The sequence below is a fragment of the Pelobates fuscus genome, chromosome 8, assembly GCF_036172605.1.
Source record: "Pelobates fuscus isolate aPelFus1 chromosome 8, aPelFus1.pri, whole genome shotgun sequence".
In the NCBI taxonomy this organism is placed as follows: domain Eukaryota; kingdom Metazoa; phylum Chordata; class Amphibia; order Anura; family Pelobatidae; genus Pelobates; species Pelobates fuscus.
In genome coordinates this window covers 150,259,969-150,280,660 of record NC_086324.1, presented here as the reverse complement: position 1 = coordinate 150,280,660, position 20,692 = coordinate 150,259,969, and the positions used below count along the sequence as shown (strand labels likewise).

Genomic DNA, 20,692 nt, shown 5'->3' with positions numbered 1-20,692 from the left:
AGCAGTCACTTCTCGAAAGTGATAATTCTGCAATTTGTCATCTCCGTAAACTGCATTGAACTCACTTCGGCAGTAGCTTTGTGTCCAGGGCAATGTTATTGCCCCCGTATGCTCCAAGTGTACCCTTTTTTTTCCCCCAAAGTGCTGAATGCACATTTCTACCACGACATTCAGGCATACAATGGAAGTTTCACATGGAATCAAAAAATAAAATTATAGCACAACCCATATCTTTCTTTTAATTACCTGTCAGGCCATGCCAAGGGCCCAAATAGAGACTCTGATTTATATCATATTGTAAAAGCATTCGTGCCTGAGCATAAATGGAACAACTTTTGTCAAATTGTCATTTCTCTTTTTTTTTTTTTTTAAGTTTATTACATTTAATTTTTATTTTTTTTCAAAAATTTAATTTTTTTAATTTTTTTTTTAGTCCACTGCAGCAGCCATGTTGGATCAGATTCTTCTGTTGTCTGACCAACTTGCATGCTGCTGCTCCGACAGAGCACATAGAGCAGTCACAGAAGATCTGCGGTTCTAATAGTCTATTTCTGTTGTATATTATATATGTTTGGGAGAAAAGTGTAATAAAACGACACTGTGTTTACAGACTGTAAGCAGTGATAAATGTCCTATGTGTTATCTTACTTTAGGGTTGCTATGACCCAAGCAAGACAAAAGTGATCCATTTGAGTCTGAATCCTGCCTCTAAAGCCAAACAGCAGCGTAAGGACAGCATGCAGCATCTCCAGGAGGAATGTGACAAGCTTCGAGAAATTGTGAGGATTTTGGAAGGTGGAGTGCAAATCCCAGACAAGTTAGAGACTACTGCGGTTTTCCAATCATCACAAGAAATTGCAGGTATGTAGAAGATATCTATGTTCATAAATACACTAAAATGTGCCACATTTAAGGAACATAAATGTCATGAACACCCTATGAAAGCCCTGGAGACCTGATCAGATTTATCTTCATTAGGTATATTCATTTGCAGGGATGGTTTGATATTCCAAGTTCTTATAGACAGACGGAGAAAGGGACTTGGGAAAGAAATAATAGGTTGTTGGGGCAAATGATGAGACAGAGGTGTTAGAGACATGCAGAATGAGAAGACAGAGGTGTGAGAGGCATGTCAAATGAGGAGACCGAGATTGTGGAGGCTTGTGAAGACATACCAAATAAGGAAACACAGGTTCGAGAGGCATGCCAAATTGGGAGATACTGGTAAGAGAAGGGAGGCTGAATGTGTTGGGGAGGATGGCCAAATGAGGTGTCGTAGGAGGAGATTATGTTGGGAAGCCAGTCCAAAAGGTGGAGTGGTTGAAGAGGCAGTCAAAATGTCAGACTGGGTGGGAAGGGTTGACAATGTTCCATTTTGGGAATGGGGGTCTGAAAGATAAAAGAAAGGATCTTGATGGGAAAAAATGCACAGAAAGATGATAATTTTGTAACAAAAGAAAAAAAGGAGAGAAAACAAAGGGAATGGAACCTTGAGAAGTAGGGAAGATTAGAACCCTAGGGCAGTAAGAGATATCAAGATGAAGGTAAAATGTATTTGAGATGAATACAGGAAGAGGAAGTTAGAATTATAGCAAACAGCCATGACCGAACAAGGAGAGATAGTCGATCCAGGTGCTTGGTGAGGGTTAGCGCCCGGAGGGGGTCCGTTAGCCTCCCGTTGCTCTCGGCTGTGCTCCTCCTCCTAGTTTTGACACGGTGTGACCGGCGCATAGGCCTCCAGTTTTGCCCAGAAGCTTGCAAAGAGCATATCGATATTGTGGAGTAGTCGCTTAAATGCATCATGGAGGGTAATGGCAGTTTGTGTCGATCCAGGCACTTGATGAGTAAGGTCAGCCACCATTTTAAGAGTAACTGGCACTGCAGCAGTTTGAGCTCTTGTCTGGACAGTTGCTCGTAGCTGACAGGGGTATGTTCAGTAAGTCACCATCGTCCCGTTATCTGGGTGATCTATAGTATCTGTCCGGTATAGCAAGCGGCCCGGTTTAATTGTCGTTTTCCAGTCCCGGACAGTTGAGCTCGAACAATGCACGTCTGATCCGCTCGGCAGCCAGGCTCCACCCCCCGAGGCCTCAATTTTTTTAAATGGCAATTCACTGTGACTCAGATTGTCAATAGATATTTAGTCTGAGCTTCCCTCATATTCCAAACCACAGGTTAGAGCAAAAATACTGTGATCCTTCACTGCCATTGGAACTCAGTGTTAATCCATCTTTATAAACACCTGATGAAATAATCATACAGCGAGCATGGGACATTTTTCTGTGCCAATCCAAATATTAAATATGCAAGCGAGGCATATTTGTGTGTAATTACCGGTACTGCATTTTTATTGAACACATATATCCCATTACATCTTCACATGCAATCAAAGCTAGTCATGATTTATACTTTCACCATGTGGCTCTCTCTGCGCCTTGGGGTCCTCTGCTTGCAGCAGCATCCACGTAAATGAAAATATCTAATTATTGCCAATTTAATATTCGATAATCAGCAGCTCTTTCCCGACATTTAAATACCTTTACTATGTTTTGCAATGCATAATTCCCCAGCAGGTTTTTTGTTTTTGATTTTGTTAAAAAAGAAAACATATTTTGAACCCTTTTAGTGCTAGGGGTGTGCATTGAGCACGCATGGTACGCCAAATGTTTAAACTTACGTGTAATAAAAACAACTGTATGAAAAACATCAAAATATTTTTGTTGTGACCTTTCTAATTGGTGCAGGTGTAATTCTACACAGTGTCCGAAAACTAAGCTGGGGAGTTATGTCACTCACAGTCATTGTGAATTTTCTAGGGAAGATTTTTATTTTTTCCACCCCCCTCCAAAAAAATATATATTTTATTATTTTTTTTCCCCCCAAATTAACATGAAGGTTGTTGAGATTACCTTACCGAACACTAATAAATATTTACATACAAAATATGAAGATCAAAACCCAGTAACAAACAATATTGACATCAACATTTTTTATTCTAGGATAAATCTTTTTAGCAAAATGAGAAATGTAACTGATGTTAGTAAGTATCTCATTTAATAAAACAGTGATGGGAAGTATAAGCTGGACAATGTGTTGCTTGTTGCTGAAAGGTGATAATATACAAAATACAACAACAACAAAAATTAACCCTGGAGTCTGGGCCAATTTTTTATAGTTTTATATATATATATATATATATATATCTATATATATATATATATATCTATATATATCTATATATATAAAAAATTTTTACATTTTTAATTTTCAGTAGACTGTATATTAAGAAATGCTTGTTCCTGGTGGTACTTCTCATCTGTATTTTGTGCTCACCCACCTTTTATTTACCTTTCTTCTAAGGTTAGTAAGGGGGCAGACGTGTTTATACTTCATTCTAAGACCTTCACACTTAATGTTCGAGGCCACGAATAATTTCCATGTGCATTACATTAAAAAAGCTCCACCTTATTTAATATTGATTATAGTGCAAAGGCACTACTTATATCCAGTACCATTGATATATGGAAAAGTGGTTGAAGCAGACAAATAACAGACAAAATTAGACACTGTTTTTCCTCCTATGTGTATTTAGAAATGAAAATGTTTGGGCTCATAAAAAAAAAAAGCACCCCATTTGGTATGCGGTATTATTTGCTATATTATTCTATGAGTGCTTTCCTCCACTTATTTTATTATTTATTTTTGCGTTATGTGTCTAAACAGACACTTTGTCGGCTCAGCAGAGTTGTGTGCACAGGTTAGCTAGGACAGAACATAATGACCCGTCACTCCACTCCACTTAAAGAATGCGAGGTCTGCTTCTTTGCAAGAACAGCATCGGCATGGAAGGTCCGTGATACATACTTGCATTCGGTGAATGGATGGGAGCGTGTAAGCCGTGTACTAAGCTATATAAGCAATTATTACAACTTAAATCTGATTAATAATTGTGTTAATGCTTCTGCTCCATTTACCTACAATAAAACAGTTAGAAAGGGTCACATCAACAGCCTAAAGCCAGGTGCTGTGTATTTTGTTAAAGTATTTGCGTCCAAATAATTACATTGCTTCATAATTGCTGTTAAATTGTCTGTATGTCTAATGCCCATTAATGCTGCCTAATGGGATTCCTGTTTACCTGCATGCGTGTTCCTTTAGGTCACTAAATGTATTTAGTTTTTTGTTTGTATCTAAAACACACTCAGATTTCTACCTATTATACAGAGTGTCATCGATGGCAAGACTTGCCTGTTGGAGCCATTATGAAGCATAGATGGGGGTAATACAACAAGAATGGATAGGGCTGTAAGTTCAGCAGAATGTCACCTTAGGCAGCAAACACTGGGTATAGGGGCCCCTCTAGACCCCACACAATTGAAGGTGTTATAAGGAAAACAGGTTGAGCTAAGTATTTTAATAGTACATAAAATGGAGTATGAGTATGATAGGATGGATACAATGTACATAGAAATGTGTAGAGTTCATAGAGGACTCTTCAAAGGCAGGGTTCTAACATGGTGTAGACCAGGCCTGTCCAACCTGTGGCCCCCCAGATGTTGCTGAACTACAACTCCCATGATTCTTTCAATGAAACAGATAGCCAGGGAATCATGGGAGTTGTAGTTCAGCAGCATCTGGGGGGACGCAGGTTGGACAGCCCTGGTGTAGACCTTTCTCAATAGTTGCACGTAAAAGAACAAGGAAAGAAAAGAGATGAAGAGATAGTTTAGTACGTTTATCAGTGAGTGGATCTTAAATGTTATAAATGCGTAAGTGTTTATTCACATGGTATGGAGCTTGTATTCAATTCATATGGTGAATTCAGTGGCTCTCAACGATGTGTATGAAAAGATAAACAAATAAAATGCATTAGTGCAAAATTGCTAGTATTAATGTGGAGAGGAAATGCACTCACAAATAGAGAATGTTCATATAACGCTCCATATTTTAAGGTGTAAGGTGGTACAATGCTCACATAAGGAAATGTTTTCTCCGCAATGTATCTGTACCGATAAAAAGATGGAAATTAATTCACATTTTTTTGGAGCACTACAGCTGCTCACAATGATCAGCATTTGGGGGTACAATCCAGCAGAGTTAATAGATCAAATAACAGAACTGGCAGCATGGAAGGTACCATGCCAAAAATGCAGATAACAGAAACAAACAAAAAATGTCACTATTACATATGGCTTTAGAGAGGTTGTTTTATACAGTCAAAATGATGCAGTACCATTCCTAATAAGTTACTCTCTCGAGATAAATTGAATTGGTGTACCTGGCCCTTTATACATCTTCAAATTAGGAAAAGCAGAGGTTTGTGAGACTGGAGTCTTTGTAAGTGTCAATAATGAGTGTTGGAAGATTCTCACATTGCAGTAGAAACACAACTTTGGACAGAACAGTGAACAAAGTTATATAGAGCTGTGACCCTCTGTGAACATATTTATTTCTCCCTTTTTTGAATGCTTGTCATGATCTTTTAGTCTGCTCCTTTTTCATCATTCTGTTCATACCAAGTATTCCTCTTTGTCATCGTGCTTAGGGTTGTTTGTAGAGATCGTCAGGTTTCATTATTTACAGTACCACCTTTAGCACAAAGTGACATTGATAGCATGTGGGACGGGAGCGTCACTGCGTTCGGCAGCAGGCTATGCATGATTCGAATTGTTCATCCTAAAATAATCTACCCAAACCTTGCTTTCCTTTTTTTCACGTTTTTACTCTTGCATCCTGTAATGTCAAGGGATTAGGACGCCAGCTTGCTGTGTGTGCATCAACTGACGCAGCCTGCACAGTCATGTGCTACGAAAGCGTGTCCAGGCCCACGTGCTTTCATTTATCAAAGTCACAAAGAGAAGACTGCAGCCTTACACAAATAGAGGTCGTTGATATGCAAAAGCCATAGAGCCGTGTTCCGGACTACATCACAGTAATCAGAAGAAATGCCCGCTCGTTACAACATGGCATTAATTAAAATGTTTTGGTTCAGGAATGTTTCTTTATTCCCTTCTGGGTCAGAGAGTCACGAAATGTAAGGGAAATGAAAACATGTGGCTGTGAGCCATTTATTTGTGGATTGTGATTTGAACACGGTCAGAATCAGCCATAAAAGTCCTATTTGCCATATTGCTTTTGCTGCAGCCAGCAATTTGTGTTGCTTAAAACAGCAGAGTCAATTTTAGTCCCCCTATTTACTTTGAAAACTTGTCTAAAGAGTTATTTAATGTACTTTTTTCGTTTTTTGCTCCAGGCACAGTACCTAATAGCCTGTTACATCTCTACGTTCTGCAGAATTAGTTGCATTTTTATTTTTATTTATTTATTATGTTTAAAAATAAAATAGTTTGGTATATTTTCATGCTGGCAATTAATGACTGCTTTTAAAAGAATGGAGGATACAGTAAATTACATGATTTTTGGATCAGGCTGTTTGCTTGTATTCTGACAGGATTTTGTTGCTGTTGCTTTTGCGTTATTTTGTTACTCATCCTCAATGCATACTTTGGTTAAAGGGACACTATTGTCACCAAAACAACTTTAAACAGTTTTGGTGTATAGATCTGAATTTTTACTGCTTGATTCCATTTAGGCTTGTCACTTTGTTTATGCAGCCCCAGGCACACCTCCCTGCATGTGACTTACACAGCCTTACTTACACTTCCTGAAAAGAGTCATCTAATGTTTACACTTCCTTTATTGCAAATTCTGTATATTTTTGAATTTCATATCTCCTGCTCTGTTAATAGCTTGCTAGTCCCCACAGTCTCCTGTATGTAAATAAAGTTACATTTACACAGCAGGAGATAAAAGCTGTTTAATTAAGCTACATCTGATACAAAATGAATCCATTTTGTTTTCATGAAGGCTGTGTCAGTCTTAGCCAGGGGAAGTGTGACACTGGCTATATAAACAGAAAGAAACATGATTTAAATCCTAAATGGCAGAGAATTGAGCAGTGAAACTTCAGAGTCATGATCTATACACTAAAACTGCTTCATTAAGTTAAAGGGACTCTCCAGGGAGAATATTTGACTCACCTCATTCCAGCGCCGGGAGCCTCGTTAAGCCGCGGCCCCTATTTAGTCAAAATGACGAAATAGGCGGGCGCGAGCAGGGAGCAATCAGACGCTTCTATTTGGAAGCGTCATTGCTCCCTTGTGCGCATGCGCGGCTTCGCCGCACATAGTTACATAGTTACATAGTTAGATAGCTGAAAAGAGACTTGCGTCCATCAAGTTCAGCCTTCCTCACACAAAAAAACCCAGTTTGAAGCACAATTTTGCAACAAGCTAGGACAAAAAATTCCTTCTTGACCCCAGAATGGCAGTCATATTTATCCTTGAATCAAGCAGTTATTACCCTACATTGAAAGATTATATCCTTGAATATTCTGTCTTTGCAAGTATGCATCTAGTAGCTGTTTGAACATCTGTATGGACTCTGATAAAACCACTTCTTCAGGCAGAGAATTCCACATCCTGATTGTTCTTACAGTAAAAAAACCTTTCCTTTGCCTTAGACGAAATCTTCTTTCTTCCAGTCTAAATGCATGGCCTCGTGTCCTATGTAAAGTCCGGTTTGTGAATAGATTTCCACACAATGGTTTGTATTGGCCCCGAATATATTTGTATAATGTTATCATATCCCCTCTCAGGCGACGTTTTTCTAAACTAAATAGGTTTAAATTTGTTAACCTTTCTTCATAGCTGATATGTTCCATTCCTTTTATTAATTTTGTAGCCCGCCTCTGCACTTTTTCTAGTGCCATGATATCCTTCTTTAGAACAGGTGCCCAAAATTGCACAGCATATTCAATATGTGGTCTTACCAGTGATTTATAGAGAGGCAAAATGATATTCTCGTCCCGAGAATGAATGCCCTTTTTCATGCATGACAATACCTTACTGGCCTTGGCCACTGCTGATTGACATTGCACATCGTTGCATAGTTTGTTGTCTATAACAATTCCCAAGTCCTTTTCGTGTGTTGTTATCCCTAATTCACTTCCATTAAGGGTATACGTTGCTTGTGTATTCTTTACGCCGAAGTGCATAACTTTGCATTTTTCAACATTAAATTTCATCTGCCATTTGAGTGCCCAGTCCTCCAGTCTATCTAAATCCTTCTGCAGCAAAGTAATATCTTGCTCACATTGTATTATTTTACAAAGTTTTGTGTCATCTGCAAACACTGAAACATGACTTTCAATGCTGTCTTCAAGATCATTTATAAAAATGTTAAATAGAAGGGGTCCCAGAACAGACCCCTGAGGGACACCACTTGCCACCTCTGTCCAGCTTGAAAATTTACCATTAACGACAACTCTTTGTATTCTGTTTTTTAAGCCAATGTTCTACCAAAGAACAAGCATTTTCATCGAGACCGATTTCCTTGAGTTTGAACACTAATCTTTTGTGTGGAACTGTATCAAATGCCTTGGCAAAATCCAAATAGATCACATCCACTGCAACACCCTGATCTATACTTCTACTTACTTCTTCGTAGAACGCAATCAAGTTAGTTTGACATGACCTGTGCTTCATAAAACCGTGCTGATTTTTGCTGATAACCATATTCTTCTCAAGGAATTCTTGAATATTATCCCTTAATAACCTTTCAAATATTTTACCAGCCACAGAAGTTAAGCTCACAGGTCTATAATTTCCAGGCAAGGATTTTGAACCCTTTTTGAATATAGGAACCACATCTGCCTTCCTCCAATCCTCCGGAACACTTCCTGAAAGAAAAGAATCTTGAAAGATTAAAAACAGAGGTTCACTTATTTCTACACTTAGTTCCTTAAGTACACGTGGATGGATACCGTCAGGCCCTGGAGCTTTGTTTATATTAACTTTCTTTAGTTGCTGCAGCACATTGTCTTGAGTTAACCAATTACAATTATTCTGCAAGTTTTTAGTAGCAATCATTTGCACATCTATTGCCATGGGTTCTTCATTAATATATACGGAGGAGAAATAGTTATTTAGAATTCCTGCCTTTTCTTGGTCTTCATTAACTAACACCCCCGTTTCAGTTTTAAGTGTACCTATACTTTCATTTTTGGGTTTTTTGGAATTTATGTACTTAAAAAATGCTTTGGGGTTGGTTTTGCTCTCTTTAGCTATCATTTTTTCATTTTGAAGTTTAGCAAGTTTAATTGCCTTTTTGCACGCATTATTTGCTTTCTTATATATTTTATAAGATGCATCTGATTTGTCTGATTTAAATGCTTTAAATGCCCTTTTCTTATTTTTAATCTCTTGTTTTACTTAAGCATTCATGCCGCCCTCTGAAGTCCTGAGCACACTACCGCGCATGCACGCAGTGTTTTTAGGGCCCTGCGTGATAGGAAGTCCCTCTGGTGGCCGTCTGAGTGACGGCCACTGGAGGTATTCCTATCAATCAATGTAAACACTGCATTTTCTCTGAAAATACAGTGTTTACATTAGATTGCCTGCAGGGAGCTATAGATCTCACCTGAACAAATACATTAAGCTGTAGTTGTTCAGGTGACTATAGTGTCCCTTTAAGGTTGTTTTGGTGACTCTAGTGTCCCTTTAACTAATGTTTGAAGAGACAGGAATATCAGCAGCAATATTAACAAGTTGTGTAAAAATAAATGTGCAACATTTATCTGAAAAGGTATTTTCCAACAAGCCAAAGCAGAATGTGAACGAGGAAAGCAGGCAAAAATGTAATGGGTTACCCCTCGGTAAGCCCCCTCTTCAGGTCTCCAACAAGTTCTTAGTCACTTGTTCCTTTACACAGGGAACAGATACTATTTACTAATCAGACGGATGCCACCCACAGGGACAGTCTGAAAACCAGGTCCCTTTGCACAAGAGAACAATAACATCAATCATGTGTGGCCTCCATTGGCCTTGTTGGGGAATTATACATTATCCATCACTAGCACAGGTGAGCAAAGACTCTGTGTTTGGGTTACTCTTTAGGCAAGAGCGGACAGTAATATCTGACTAAAGATGGTTCTCTGGTTAGTTCCCACTCTCAAACATCTTTTTAACCCCTTAAGGACCAAACTTCTGGAATAAAAGGGAATCATGACATGTCACACATGTCACACATGTCATGTGTCCTTAAGGGGTTAAGCAAACATGCTTTTTTTTTTTTTTTTTTTTTGAGGCAAAACACCAACTGCACACCAAGTGATCTGGACCTCCCTTGGTCTCCCAAGACACCATCCACCTCACATTATTACACTGGTTCCAAACACCCAATAAGCTCCCTTAACCACCAACCATGGTTGCAGACATAGCCAGAATGAAAGCAGCAAACTGGAGCAGCCCACCTATAAACCTAAACCACAGCCCAGAGCAGAAAAGCCACATTCCAGGTGAACGAAAGATCGTACACTACCGTCCTAGGTGGACAATGAACGTACAAACAGGCCGCTAAACCTAGATGTAACATACTCTGCTCAATTGTTTAATTAAGTTGAACTGTATTATATAGATGCTGTAACCCACCAATTAAGCCAGAATTTGCATATCACAGCAATTGTTTGTAGTATAACGATGAACAGCTCACGCAACCATACCATGCTGTTATATACCGAGACATTGTCATAATCCCTCTTTGTTTGTTTATTCTATTTCTGTAACAAACCGTTCCACTGGTGTGCTCACACCAAATACATGTAATGCTTTCAAAACTCAAAAAAAAAGTATATTGTGAGGTGGTCTATCCATTGTTTAATAGGTGGCAAAGGATAATGGGAATTGCAGTTCAGCAAATGTTGCTCGGTGAAATGAGTTGATTATCCCGCCCCTTGTTCTTCCTGGAAACCTGAAATTCTATCTGTCTTGTATTAGCTTTTTCGCTGTATGAGCAGCTACCACCCTACAGCTTTTACGGATAGACTGGAGTGCCCATTTCTTATTGCAGGACTCCGTGTTTATATTGTGCAAGGTTAAAGTTTCACAATAACTTTACATCAACTTCAGTGGCCTCAATTTTTGCCAAGTATTGTGTTTTTGAGGTACAGATCCTTACCTCCATGAGGTCGTCTGCTGAATATTAAGATTCAATTGATGCTAGTATTATGGGAGATATCAGTAGTCTTTAACCATGTGAGTACCAGCACTCTGTTACAAGTTCCCAGGGGATTACTGGTAATAGAATTGGAGCAGGTGAGACACACAGTATGCTCTTGCTTTGTGTACGACAGCTGTCACCTCCGATACGAAAGCCCTTAATGTTCCGCTATAATCCTTACTTCTCAAATGGCTCAGAATGACATTAAAGTGTTTGATTCAGATGGAATTTGTATTAAAACGCGGTGATTAATAAATTGCGCTCCTAGACTGTTCATCTTCTCTGCACATAATGTTGCTCCTCTCCTAATATCTTGTTAGATGCTATAATAAAGGAACGATAACTCTGTGCACTAAAGATCATTAAATTCGACTCTATTAAAAAAGAAGAAAAAAAAATATCAAGGTTATGCTGAGCTTTAAATCTGTTTGAGCATAACCACAGAAGATGTGATAAGATCTTGGCCTCTTGCCGCTAAGGGAGGTGGGATCCTGTCCTCGTTTTGTTTAATAATAATGACCTATTAAGTCAGTGCCCACAAAGATATGGCTATGAAGGCAAATCTGAGCTCATAATGTTCTTGTCCTGCAGATAAGAAGTAGAAGTGATAGCTGTGCAATATTGATGAAAAATGGGCAAGGAGCCCCACGGGGACTAGATATTGTTTACATGATTTGTTTATTTTGTTATCCATATTCCTGTACCACTGACTTGTACTTTCTACAGGTAGCTATTCTTTATCATCGGAATTTGTTGGTACTAGTTAAAACGTTGTCACTGGACTGGTTCCATGATAGCGGTAGAGGAAAAGAAAGCATTTACATCTTTGAAAATTGTCTTCGTACCCTGCGAAAAACATGGGATATTAAGACGATATCTTGCAGGCGTTAGGCATTTATTATATTAGTATAAACTGTAAGATTTATTTTGGTACTGTGTGTAGCGCTTTCAGTTTTTCTTTTGGAATTATGTTTTGAGTAAACTGTGCAGTTCTGGACACAATTAGAGAAAATTAAATTTATCGCAAACATAGTTGCATGTATCACAAAGCATGCAAACAAAAAAAAACCTCAAACCATAATGTGTCTTCAGCATCAGTCAACGTAACAAGCCAAAGATGGCCTAATAACAAGAATTTGTGGGGGAAAAAAAGAAAGGAAAGGTCTGTTTGGAAATAGAAAAAAATGATCAGTGTGCTGCCTGATGATGGGTTTACAGCTCATAGCTTCCATAATGGAGGGATTTAACTCAATGGAATTAGCTTGTGTTTGGTGGCACTGTGACAGTAGGTCACACGGTGTATGTGTGTGTTATCTACAGTGTTTACCCTCACCCCCAGTTGTGATACAATATACTAATTTGAATATTGAGGGAGCAGGCATTTAGCGGAATTTAACAAATAAACTGCCCCCCGGTTTGGCATCTGATAGTACATAGTAGCATGGCAGCCGGCACACATGAGTGTGGGCTATTAGTCAATATTATAGTTCCCTATGTGTTCCCTTTCTAAAATTGGACAATTACTTTTCAGTACCACTAGACATGCATAATTGTCCTTCTCTTTAGCAACACTATCAATCTCATATTACCTGGGAGTCTTCCGTAGAGAAGGTGAGAGATCCTGTACCAATAAGAGAGCAATTAAAATGATGTTTAAAATAACAAAAAGTGCATTTAAGTGTGATCTTTGAGGTCCTCTCCCACTCCTCATGTAGGTATAGCCCTGTATGTCCCCCTATGTGTTATTGTACTCAAAGTCATCCATTTGTACCCATCTCCTAGTGTTAATGTAAGGTAGATATTTATGTTCATCCATATATCTGTGTATGTAGATACATAGATACTGTCTCCATACATCTGTGTATAGATACAGTAGACTGTTAACAGTATCACTATATGCAAATATAAGGGAATCATTAGCCATGTCACTATATAGATATGTAGATACAGAGAATCTCTATCCATATCATTATATATATATATATATATATATATATATATATATATACATACATACAGATACCGAGAATAATTATCTGTATCATGATATATAGATAGATACAGCTATGGAGAATTATTAACATGTCACTGTATATAGATATACAGCTACAGAGATTCATTAACCACATTATTATATATATAGATATACAGATATTCATTATCAAAGTCACTGTATGCTTATGCAGATACATACAGGTACAGATAATTGGTATCCATATATATGTCTTTATTGATAAATTGAATCACCATTATTATCACTATGTTCCGACAGATACAATCAATATCCATATCTCTTTATATCTCTTTCCCTGAAAATAAGACCGGGTCTTATATTAGTTTCCCCAAAAAATGCACTAGAGCTTATTTTCAGGGGGATGTCTTATTTCGGGAAAAAATGTTAGCAAGCATGTGCTAGGAAGCAGGTCTACATTCGAGGGAATCCACCCGAACATACACTAGTTCACTAAGGCATGGAATCCCACAAATCTATGTTCGGGGACACTTTTCTGAACATAGATTAGCTTCCTCGCAAATGGAATCCCGCAAATTTGTTTCGGGACACTGTCCTGAACATAGATTTGTTTACTCGCGAATGGAATCCCATGAATCTATGATCGTGGAAAATTCTCCAAACACAGATTTGTGTACTAGTGAATAGGACTTATTTTCAGGGTAGGGCTTATATTACGACTATCCCCCCAAAATAATCTAGGCCTTATTTTCGGGGGATGTCTTATTTTTGGGGAAACAGGGTAGACAGAGGCATTCTTAATTATCCTTATCCTCAATTATCCCTATCTCTATATTCAGATACAGAATCATAATTCATATATATCTATATAGTCTTACAGTTTCATCATCATCCATATCATTATATACAGATACAATATTATCATTATCCATATATCTCCATATACCGATACAATATCATCATCCATATCATTATATACAGATACAATATTATCATTATCCATATACCGATACAATATCATCATCCATATCATTATATACAGATACAATATTATCATTATCCATATATCTCCATATACCGATACAGTATCATCATCCATATCATTATATACAGATACAATATTATCATTATCCGTATATCTCCATATACCGATACAGTATCATCATCCATATCATTATATACAGATACAATATTATCATTATCCGTATATCTCCATATACCGATACAGTATCATCATCCATATCATTATATACAGATACAATATTATCATTACCCATATATCTACATCTACCGATACAGTATCATCATCCATATCATTATATACAGATACAATATTATCATTATCCATATATCTCCATATACCGATACAATATCATCATCCATATCATTATATACAGATACAATATTATCATTATCCGTATATCTCCATATACCGATACAATATCATCATCCATATCATTATATACAGATACAATATTATCATTATCCATATATCTCCATATACCGATACAGTATCATCATCCATATCATTATATACAGATACAATATTATCATTATCCGTATATCTCCATATACCGATACAATATCATCATCCATATCATTATATACAGATACAATATTATCATTATCCGTATATCTCCATATACCGATACAGTATCATCATCCATATCATTATATACAGATACAATATTATCATTATCCGTATATCTCCATATACCGATACAGTATCATCATCCATATCATTATATACAGATACAATATTATCATTATCAGCTGGGGAAGGAACTTACCACCCAACAATGGGAATCCGCGTTGCTCTGGCAACATAAGAGCTCAATGAGCTCTTATTACCAGGAAATGAATTATAAGCTGATATCCCTGTGGTACCGGACGCCGGCACTACTTCACCGAATTTTCCCATCAATCCCACCAGTGTGCTGGAGATGCCAGGAAGAACGCGGCACGGTACTACATATCTGGTGGGAGTGCAAACTCATCACCCCATATTGGATCATGATCAGGGACGAGGTGACGCTCATCCTGAGAGACATACCCAATTGGAATGCGGAACTGGCCCTGCTACACGCCTCTACACAGCCCATACCAGTGTATAAAAAGTCGATACTGCGGCACATGCTTAACGCCGCTAAGGCCAACATTCCAGCACATTGGAAAACGGATACGGTGCCAACTAAACAAGAATGGATTCACCGGGTCGAAGATATTCAGGGGGCGGAGGAGGCACATGCCACCATCACAGGTCGAAGAACCAGGCACACCGACATGTGGATGCCCTGGTTTTTCTATATTGCTTATTACCGACAAGATGGAGACAATCAGAGACGCACGGCGCATGCACCAATGCTCCCCTCCTCCTAACCTCCTTTCCTTTCTTTTTCTTCCTCTGGTCGCAGGGTCTCGAGGGGTCTGAGATCGAAGCTGGACAGACTGGACTTAAACAGATAGGTGAAGCTCCGTGACAACTGACAGAATAGGAATCACTGACTAGAAACATACGAGTTAGGACCTGACGTTGGACGGAAGACTCTGAAGGTAGAAATCGCCTTCAGGGACATTTACTGTACTGGACATTCCACTAATCTGAATACGCTCTACTTCAACTCACTGGCATCTTGACACATGGACTGACAGAAACCCTACACATGCACACGCAACAGAGAACACCGCCCATGACAGGAGCGATCAGAGGCTCTTAGAACCAATAGGTGACTCAGCGATGTTGAGGTAGGGGTGACCGGTGAACATGTTTTGGGCTCCGCTTTGGATGGGTATCGCATGGGAAGAGTCAGCACTTGCATTGGGACTTAGTTTTCTACCTTAAGTCCGAGCATTTAGCCACTTAGGATGGGGGCGTCGGGACGTGGAGGTGCTGTAGGATAGGTCTTTCACATACCTTACCTAGCAGGGGGTACTTCAACATCACTGAACAGATTATATCTCTCCCCGGATGTACCCCGGACTACACCTGGGACCCTACCACCAACAATCCCACATATGTGGAAGACTTGATGGTGTCATTGCCCATACTCTATCTTCCGACCTTTGCTGACCCGACCCCACATAGCTCTAAACTCGAGACTCACTGGTCTCCCTCCCCTGAAATATTACACCCCGAACCGGCCTCAACTATCTAAGGTAGTAACTGCTTATTTGACATATTTACCCCCTGTTCACCATAGGCAAGTGCCAACTGTAACCCATGTCTAGCCAGAATAACATCACGCCGTGAATAAATACTCATATACACACAAATACAACATGAAGGCGCTCAAAACTGATTCCTGCTCTCTGCTCCCACAGATAAAGGGAAGTAACCACGGAATTTGTCAACCTAGGTCAATACTCTGTTTGCCTGATTTTGAGAAGTTTAACTGTACTAAGATTGTTTTACTCAGACTGTTCTGATACTAGAATATTCTATGCTTGCCTTATCTTGTTTTGAAAATGTTACATTTTTGCTTGGCCTGCGAGCCACTTATGTTGATTATATCATCTCAATAAACAGATTTACTAAAAAAAAAAAAAAAATATTATCATTATCCATATATCTCCATCTACCGATACAGTATCATCATCCATATCATTATATACAGATACAATATTATCATTATCCATATATCTCCATCTACCGATACAGTATCATCATCCATATCATTATATACAGATACAATATTATCATTATTCATATATCTCCATATACCGATACAGTATCATCATCCATATCATTATATACAGATACAATATTATCATTATTCATATATCTCCATATACCGATACAGTATCATCATCCATATCATTATATACAGATACAATATTATCATTACCCATATATCTACATCTACCGATACAGTATCATCATCCATATCATTATATACAGATACAATATTATCATTATCCATATATCTCCATATACCGATACAATATCATCATCCATATCATTATATACAGATACAATATTATCATTATCCGTATATCTCCATATACCGATACAGTATCATCATCCAGATCATTATATACAGATACAATATTATCATTATCCATATATCTCCATCTACCGATACAGTATCATCATCCAGATCATTATATACAGATACATTATTATCATTATCCGTATATCTCCATCTACCGATACAGTATTATCCATATCACTGTATACTGATACACTATATTCATGATCTATATCTTTATATACTGAGAAAGGATATTCATTATCCATATATCAACATACATAAATGCATTATCATCCTTAACCGCATGTTAATATATACCGATAGTTGGGATCGTTATCGATACCTCTATAAATACCGTTACAGGGAATTATCCATTCTCCTGTATACAATTAATGAAATAATGGCTCTTACTATAAAAATTATATTGTATAGAGTTTTACATCTCTGTCTTTGTTTGTGATTATACTTTCGCTCCTGTGTAAACATGCATAGCTGTGAAAGGATCATATTCTTTCAAATACTTGATTTTCTTTCTGGTTAACCCTTTCTGGGCCCTTAAAGCCAGCATCTGACTATCTCTGTCTGCAGAAGTCGGCAGCGGTAACCTTTACAATGGGGCTTGGTGTGTTCTAAGTATATGCATAAGTGCCTGTCTTCCCACATTAAACATGGCCTGGAGATATCTTCCCAGCATAGGAAACATCACATTGCTACAGCAGGAGACTAAAGCAACGCTATCATTACACCTCCAAGCTTGTTTCCCTGTGAAATCGTAAGCCTTTATCGTTTGGTAGATTTCAAATGTTGCTGGGTTTTCTGAACACACTCTACAATAGGATTACTGTACATAAACCGCATCGGGCTTGAAATATGACATGCCTTTATAATTACTTCAGTGTCACGGCAATCAATAGCTTACCAGCGAAGCATACATCATGTTTATTTATTTATTTATTTATTTTTTCTTGGAGATGCCCTGTAACTACTTCCAAGAAAAAGAAAGAAAGAAAAAAAAAAAAAAAACTCACAGCTTGTTAATATATATTATTTTTTTTTCTTTTTATCCCTTTCTGTAAAACAGGCACTTTGATGCTCGATAGTGTACCTGCATCATTTTACTCAGTATATGGAGACGGTATCCATACTGTGTAATGACACATCTACATCAGGTGGCAGGACCACTAAAGTCACCAGGCTTTTTCATCTCGAAAAAGTGACCTGGGTGCCGTGTCCCTGTCCTTTTGACCCCAAAATGTAAAACATGCAGCTTTTTAAAAACTGCAACGTTTACATTGGAGGGTTAAGACCACCTCTAGGTGCCGTCATATGGACAACCACTAGAGGCACTTTTGCTGCACAGACTAAGTAAAACTCGGTCACGTAGCGCGGAAGCCTCCATAGAAAAGCACTGATTCAATGCTTTACGATTAGAAAGCTTGGGTGCTCATGCAGCACTCGCCGTTCATGCACATCAGGTCCTCAATGGTCCTCTATGAGATATAGAGAAGGCTATGCTTCCTCTGTGATGTTGCAAGAGGAGGAGGTGCAAGCTAATCCCGTATTTATAGTGCACACGGTATGGGAGACCTAAATAATCATAGGGACAGGTACACTAAAGTGTTAGGAATACAGGTTTGTATTCTTAATGATTTAGTGTCCCATTAAGTGTATTCCTGAATGTGTGAGCATTGAATCCCGAAACTGTGCCATTGCAATGTGGAAAGTATGGCACAGCCTGGGGTTCTCACAGCACAAAAATACAAATAAACTTCAGGCACATAACATTTGTGGTCTGTTTAACCAGGGTGATGTACAGATTGCTAAATGGTTTGTCATCTCCACATTTTTGGATTTAAAATCCTGTTGAAGGTGATATTAAAAGTGCATCTGTTTAGTAACAGATGCATATATAAAAAAAATAAAAAAAAATGAAAATATATAGCGGAAAATTGCTCACATCTCATTTTATGCCCCATTCCTTTCCAGTAGTTACATTGTTCTATGTATCTGTACAGGCACACACACATGTACTGTATATGAGTTATTAACTAAATGGAGAATTGACTACAAACCTAGGCCCTAACAGAAAAATGATCCATCCCAAACTTACGGGGTTATTTACTAAAGTGGATTTAAAATTTAAGGTCAGAGTAGCCGAACTAAAAGTAATGTTGACTTAGAGAATTTTTCTGGCTCGATTGGTCTGAAATTCACTCTGAATCCCCCTCGAATTCTCACGTTAGTGAATAACATTGTCAGTGACTGCTTTGGATACAGTGTAGGGTTTGACACTGGGGACGATACACAAAATAACATATAACATTGAATACATCATTTAGACAAGTAATACATTATAGGGACGGGAGTTATTGGCAGTATTACTCACCCATTAACATTATTTACAGGAAAACAAGGTTACAGATATTTTTTATATTTAAAAAATAAAAAAAGGACATTCATAAGTCTCGTTATGTCAGCTCCATATTATCTGATAGTCTGGCCTCTAAGTGATGGCTTGCTGATAATCCCATTTGACTTGGGTTGCTTACCTTGGGCAGTTGACCTTTAGTCTATTCAGATGTTTTGTTTTGATTTATATTGCTGTCCTAGTTTTAGTATTCCAATTCTAGAAAACCCATTGGAGTGTATCCAGAAGTCACATTACAACGAATACGTTAACATGAATTCTCTCTTAAAGTGTACCAGTCATAACAACAAAAAAACAGTCTATATAGTGTGCCAGCAAATGTATGGATTTTGAGATGTTTATATTTAAACATTTGGTTTCAGTGACATAGAGGTCTGACAGACTGAACACTCCATCTCAATGCTTTCCCTCAAGTCATTTTGTATCGAGGTTGCTGGGGGATATAGAAACCGACTGATCTATTTCATTTCTGTGATGTTCGGCATCTCGGCAACATGGAGGAAGATTGCCCTTCTTAGGGATGTGCCCCCAAACAGGGCCAATCAATTTACAGAGGGGCAGAGCATGGTGGCAGAATGGATGTTGCAGTAGTATAGTAACCAAGGTCCTCCGAGAATAGCGGAACTTAACAAAACTTCTGTATACTATACCATCTTCAATTTTCAAAGGCAAAATAAAAAAATTATATAGGACTCCCTCCATCAACTTCAGACATCAAATCTCTTTTTTTTCTTTCTTTTTTTTATATATATAATGGAATAGGATTCAGTAAACTTTAGAAATGTATTTAAGCATATTTCCAGATCTTGCCATACAGTATTTGGACCTATCTGTACAAATTGTTCATATTTTCTAGTCTGCTATTACTAACATCACATGGAATTCTATAAAAGTATGGAAACTCTTGCATATATATTTGAAAAAATATCCCAAATCCTTTTGTGTTGTGGTAAATGTGCTTCTTGTTAAAGTGTCTATCAGATATTAATTATGCAATATCATGTTAGAAGTGGACCATACCTTGTACTGATCGTTTTGATTATTATTACATTTTTTTTTTTTTTTTTTATCAAAGTGATCTATTTTAAACTAACTTTGAGCTTTTGCACCGCAAAGCCTTACCATACAGTTCATTTCCTCTTTCTGACACTATAACAAACTGTTCGCTCCTTTACAAATCACAGGATCCGATTGGCTGCTCACATCACATGTTCTCTACAACTTAGATTTTTTTAATCTGTAACTCTTAGTAAGGGTTTGAAA

The 20,692-nt window shown here is 37.9% G+C and overlaps 1 protein-coding gene across 1 annotated transcript in view; it reads left to right on the top strand.

The window, feature by feature from the left end:
* MAD1L1 (mitotic arrest deficient 1 like 1) overlaps positions 1 to 20,692 on the top strand; it is a 784,552-nt gene that overhangs the window by 454,289 nt on the left and 309,571 nt on the right. The window contains exon 16 of the mRNA XM_063430429.1: positions 654 to 861. Within this exon, the coding sequence (XP_063286499.1) occupies positions 654 to 861 (208 nt within the window). The remainder of the gene's footprint in view (positions 1 to 653; positions 862 to 20,692) is intronic.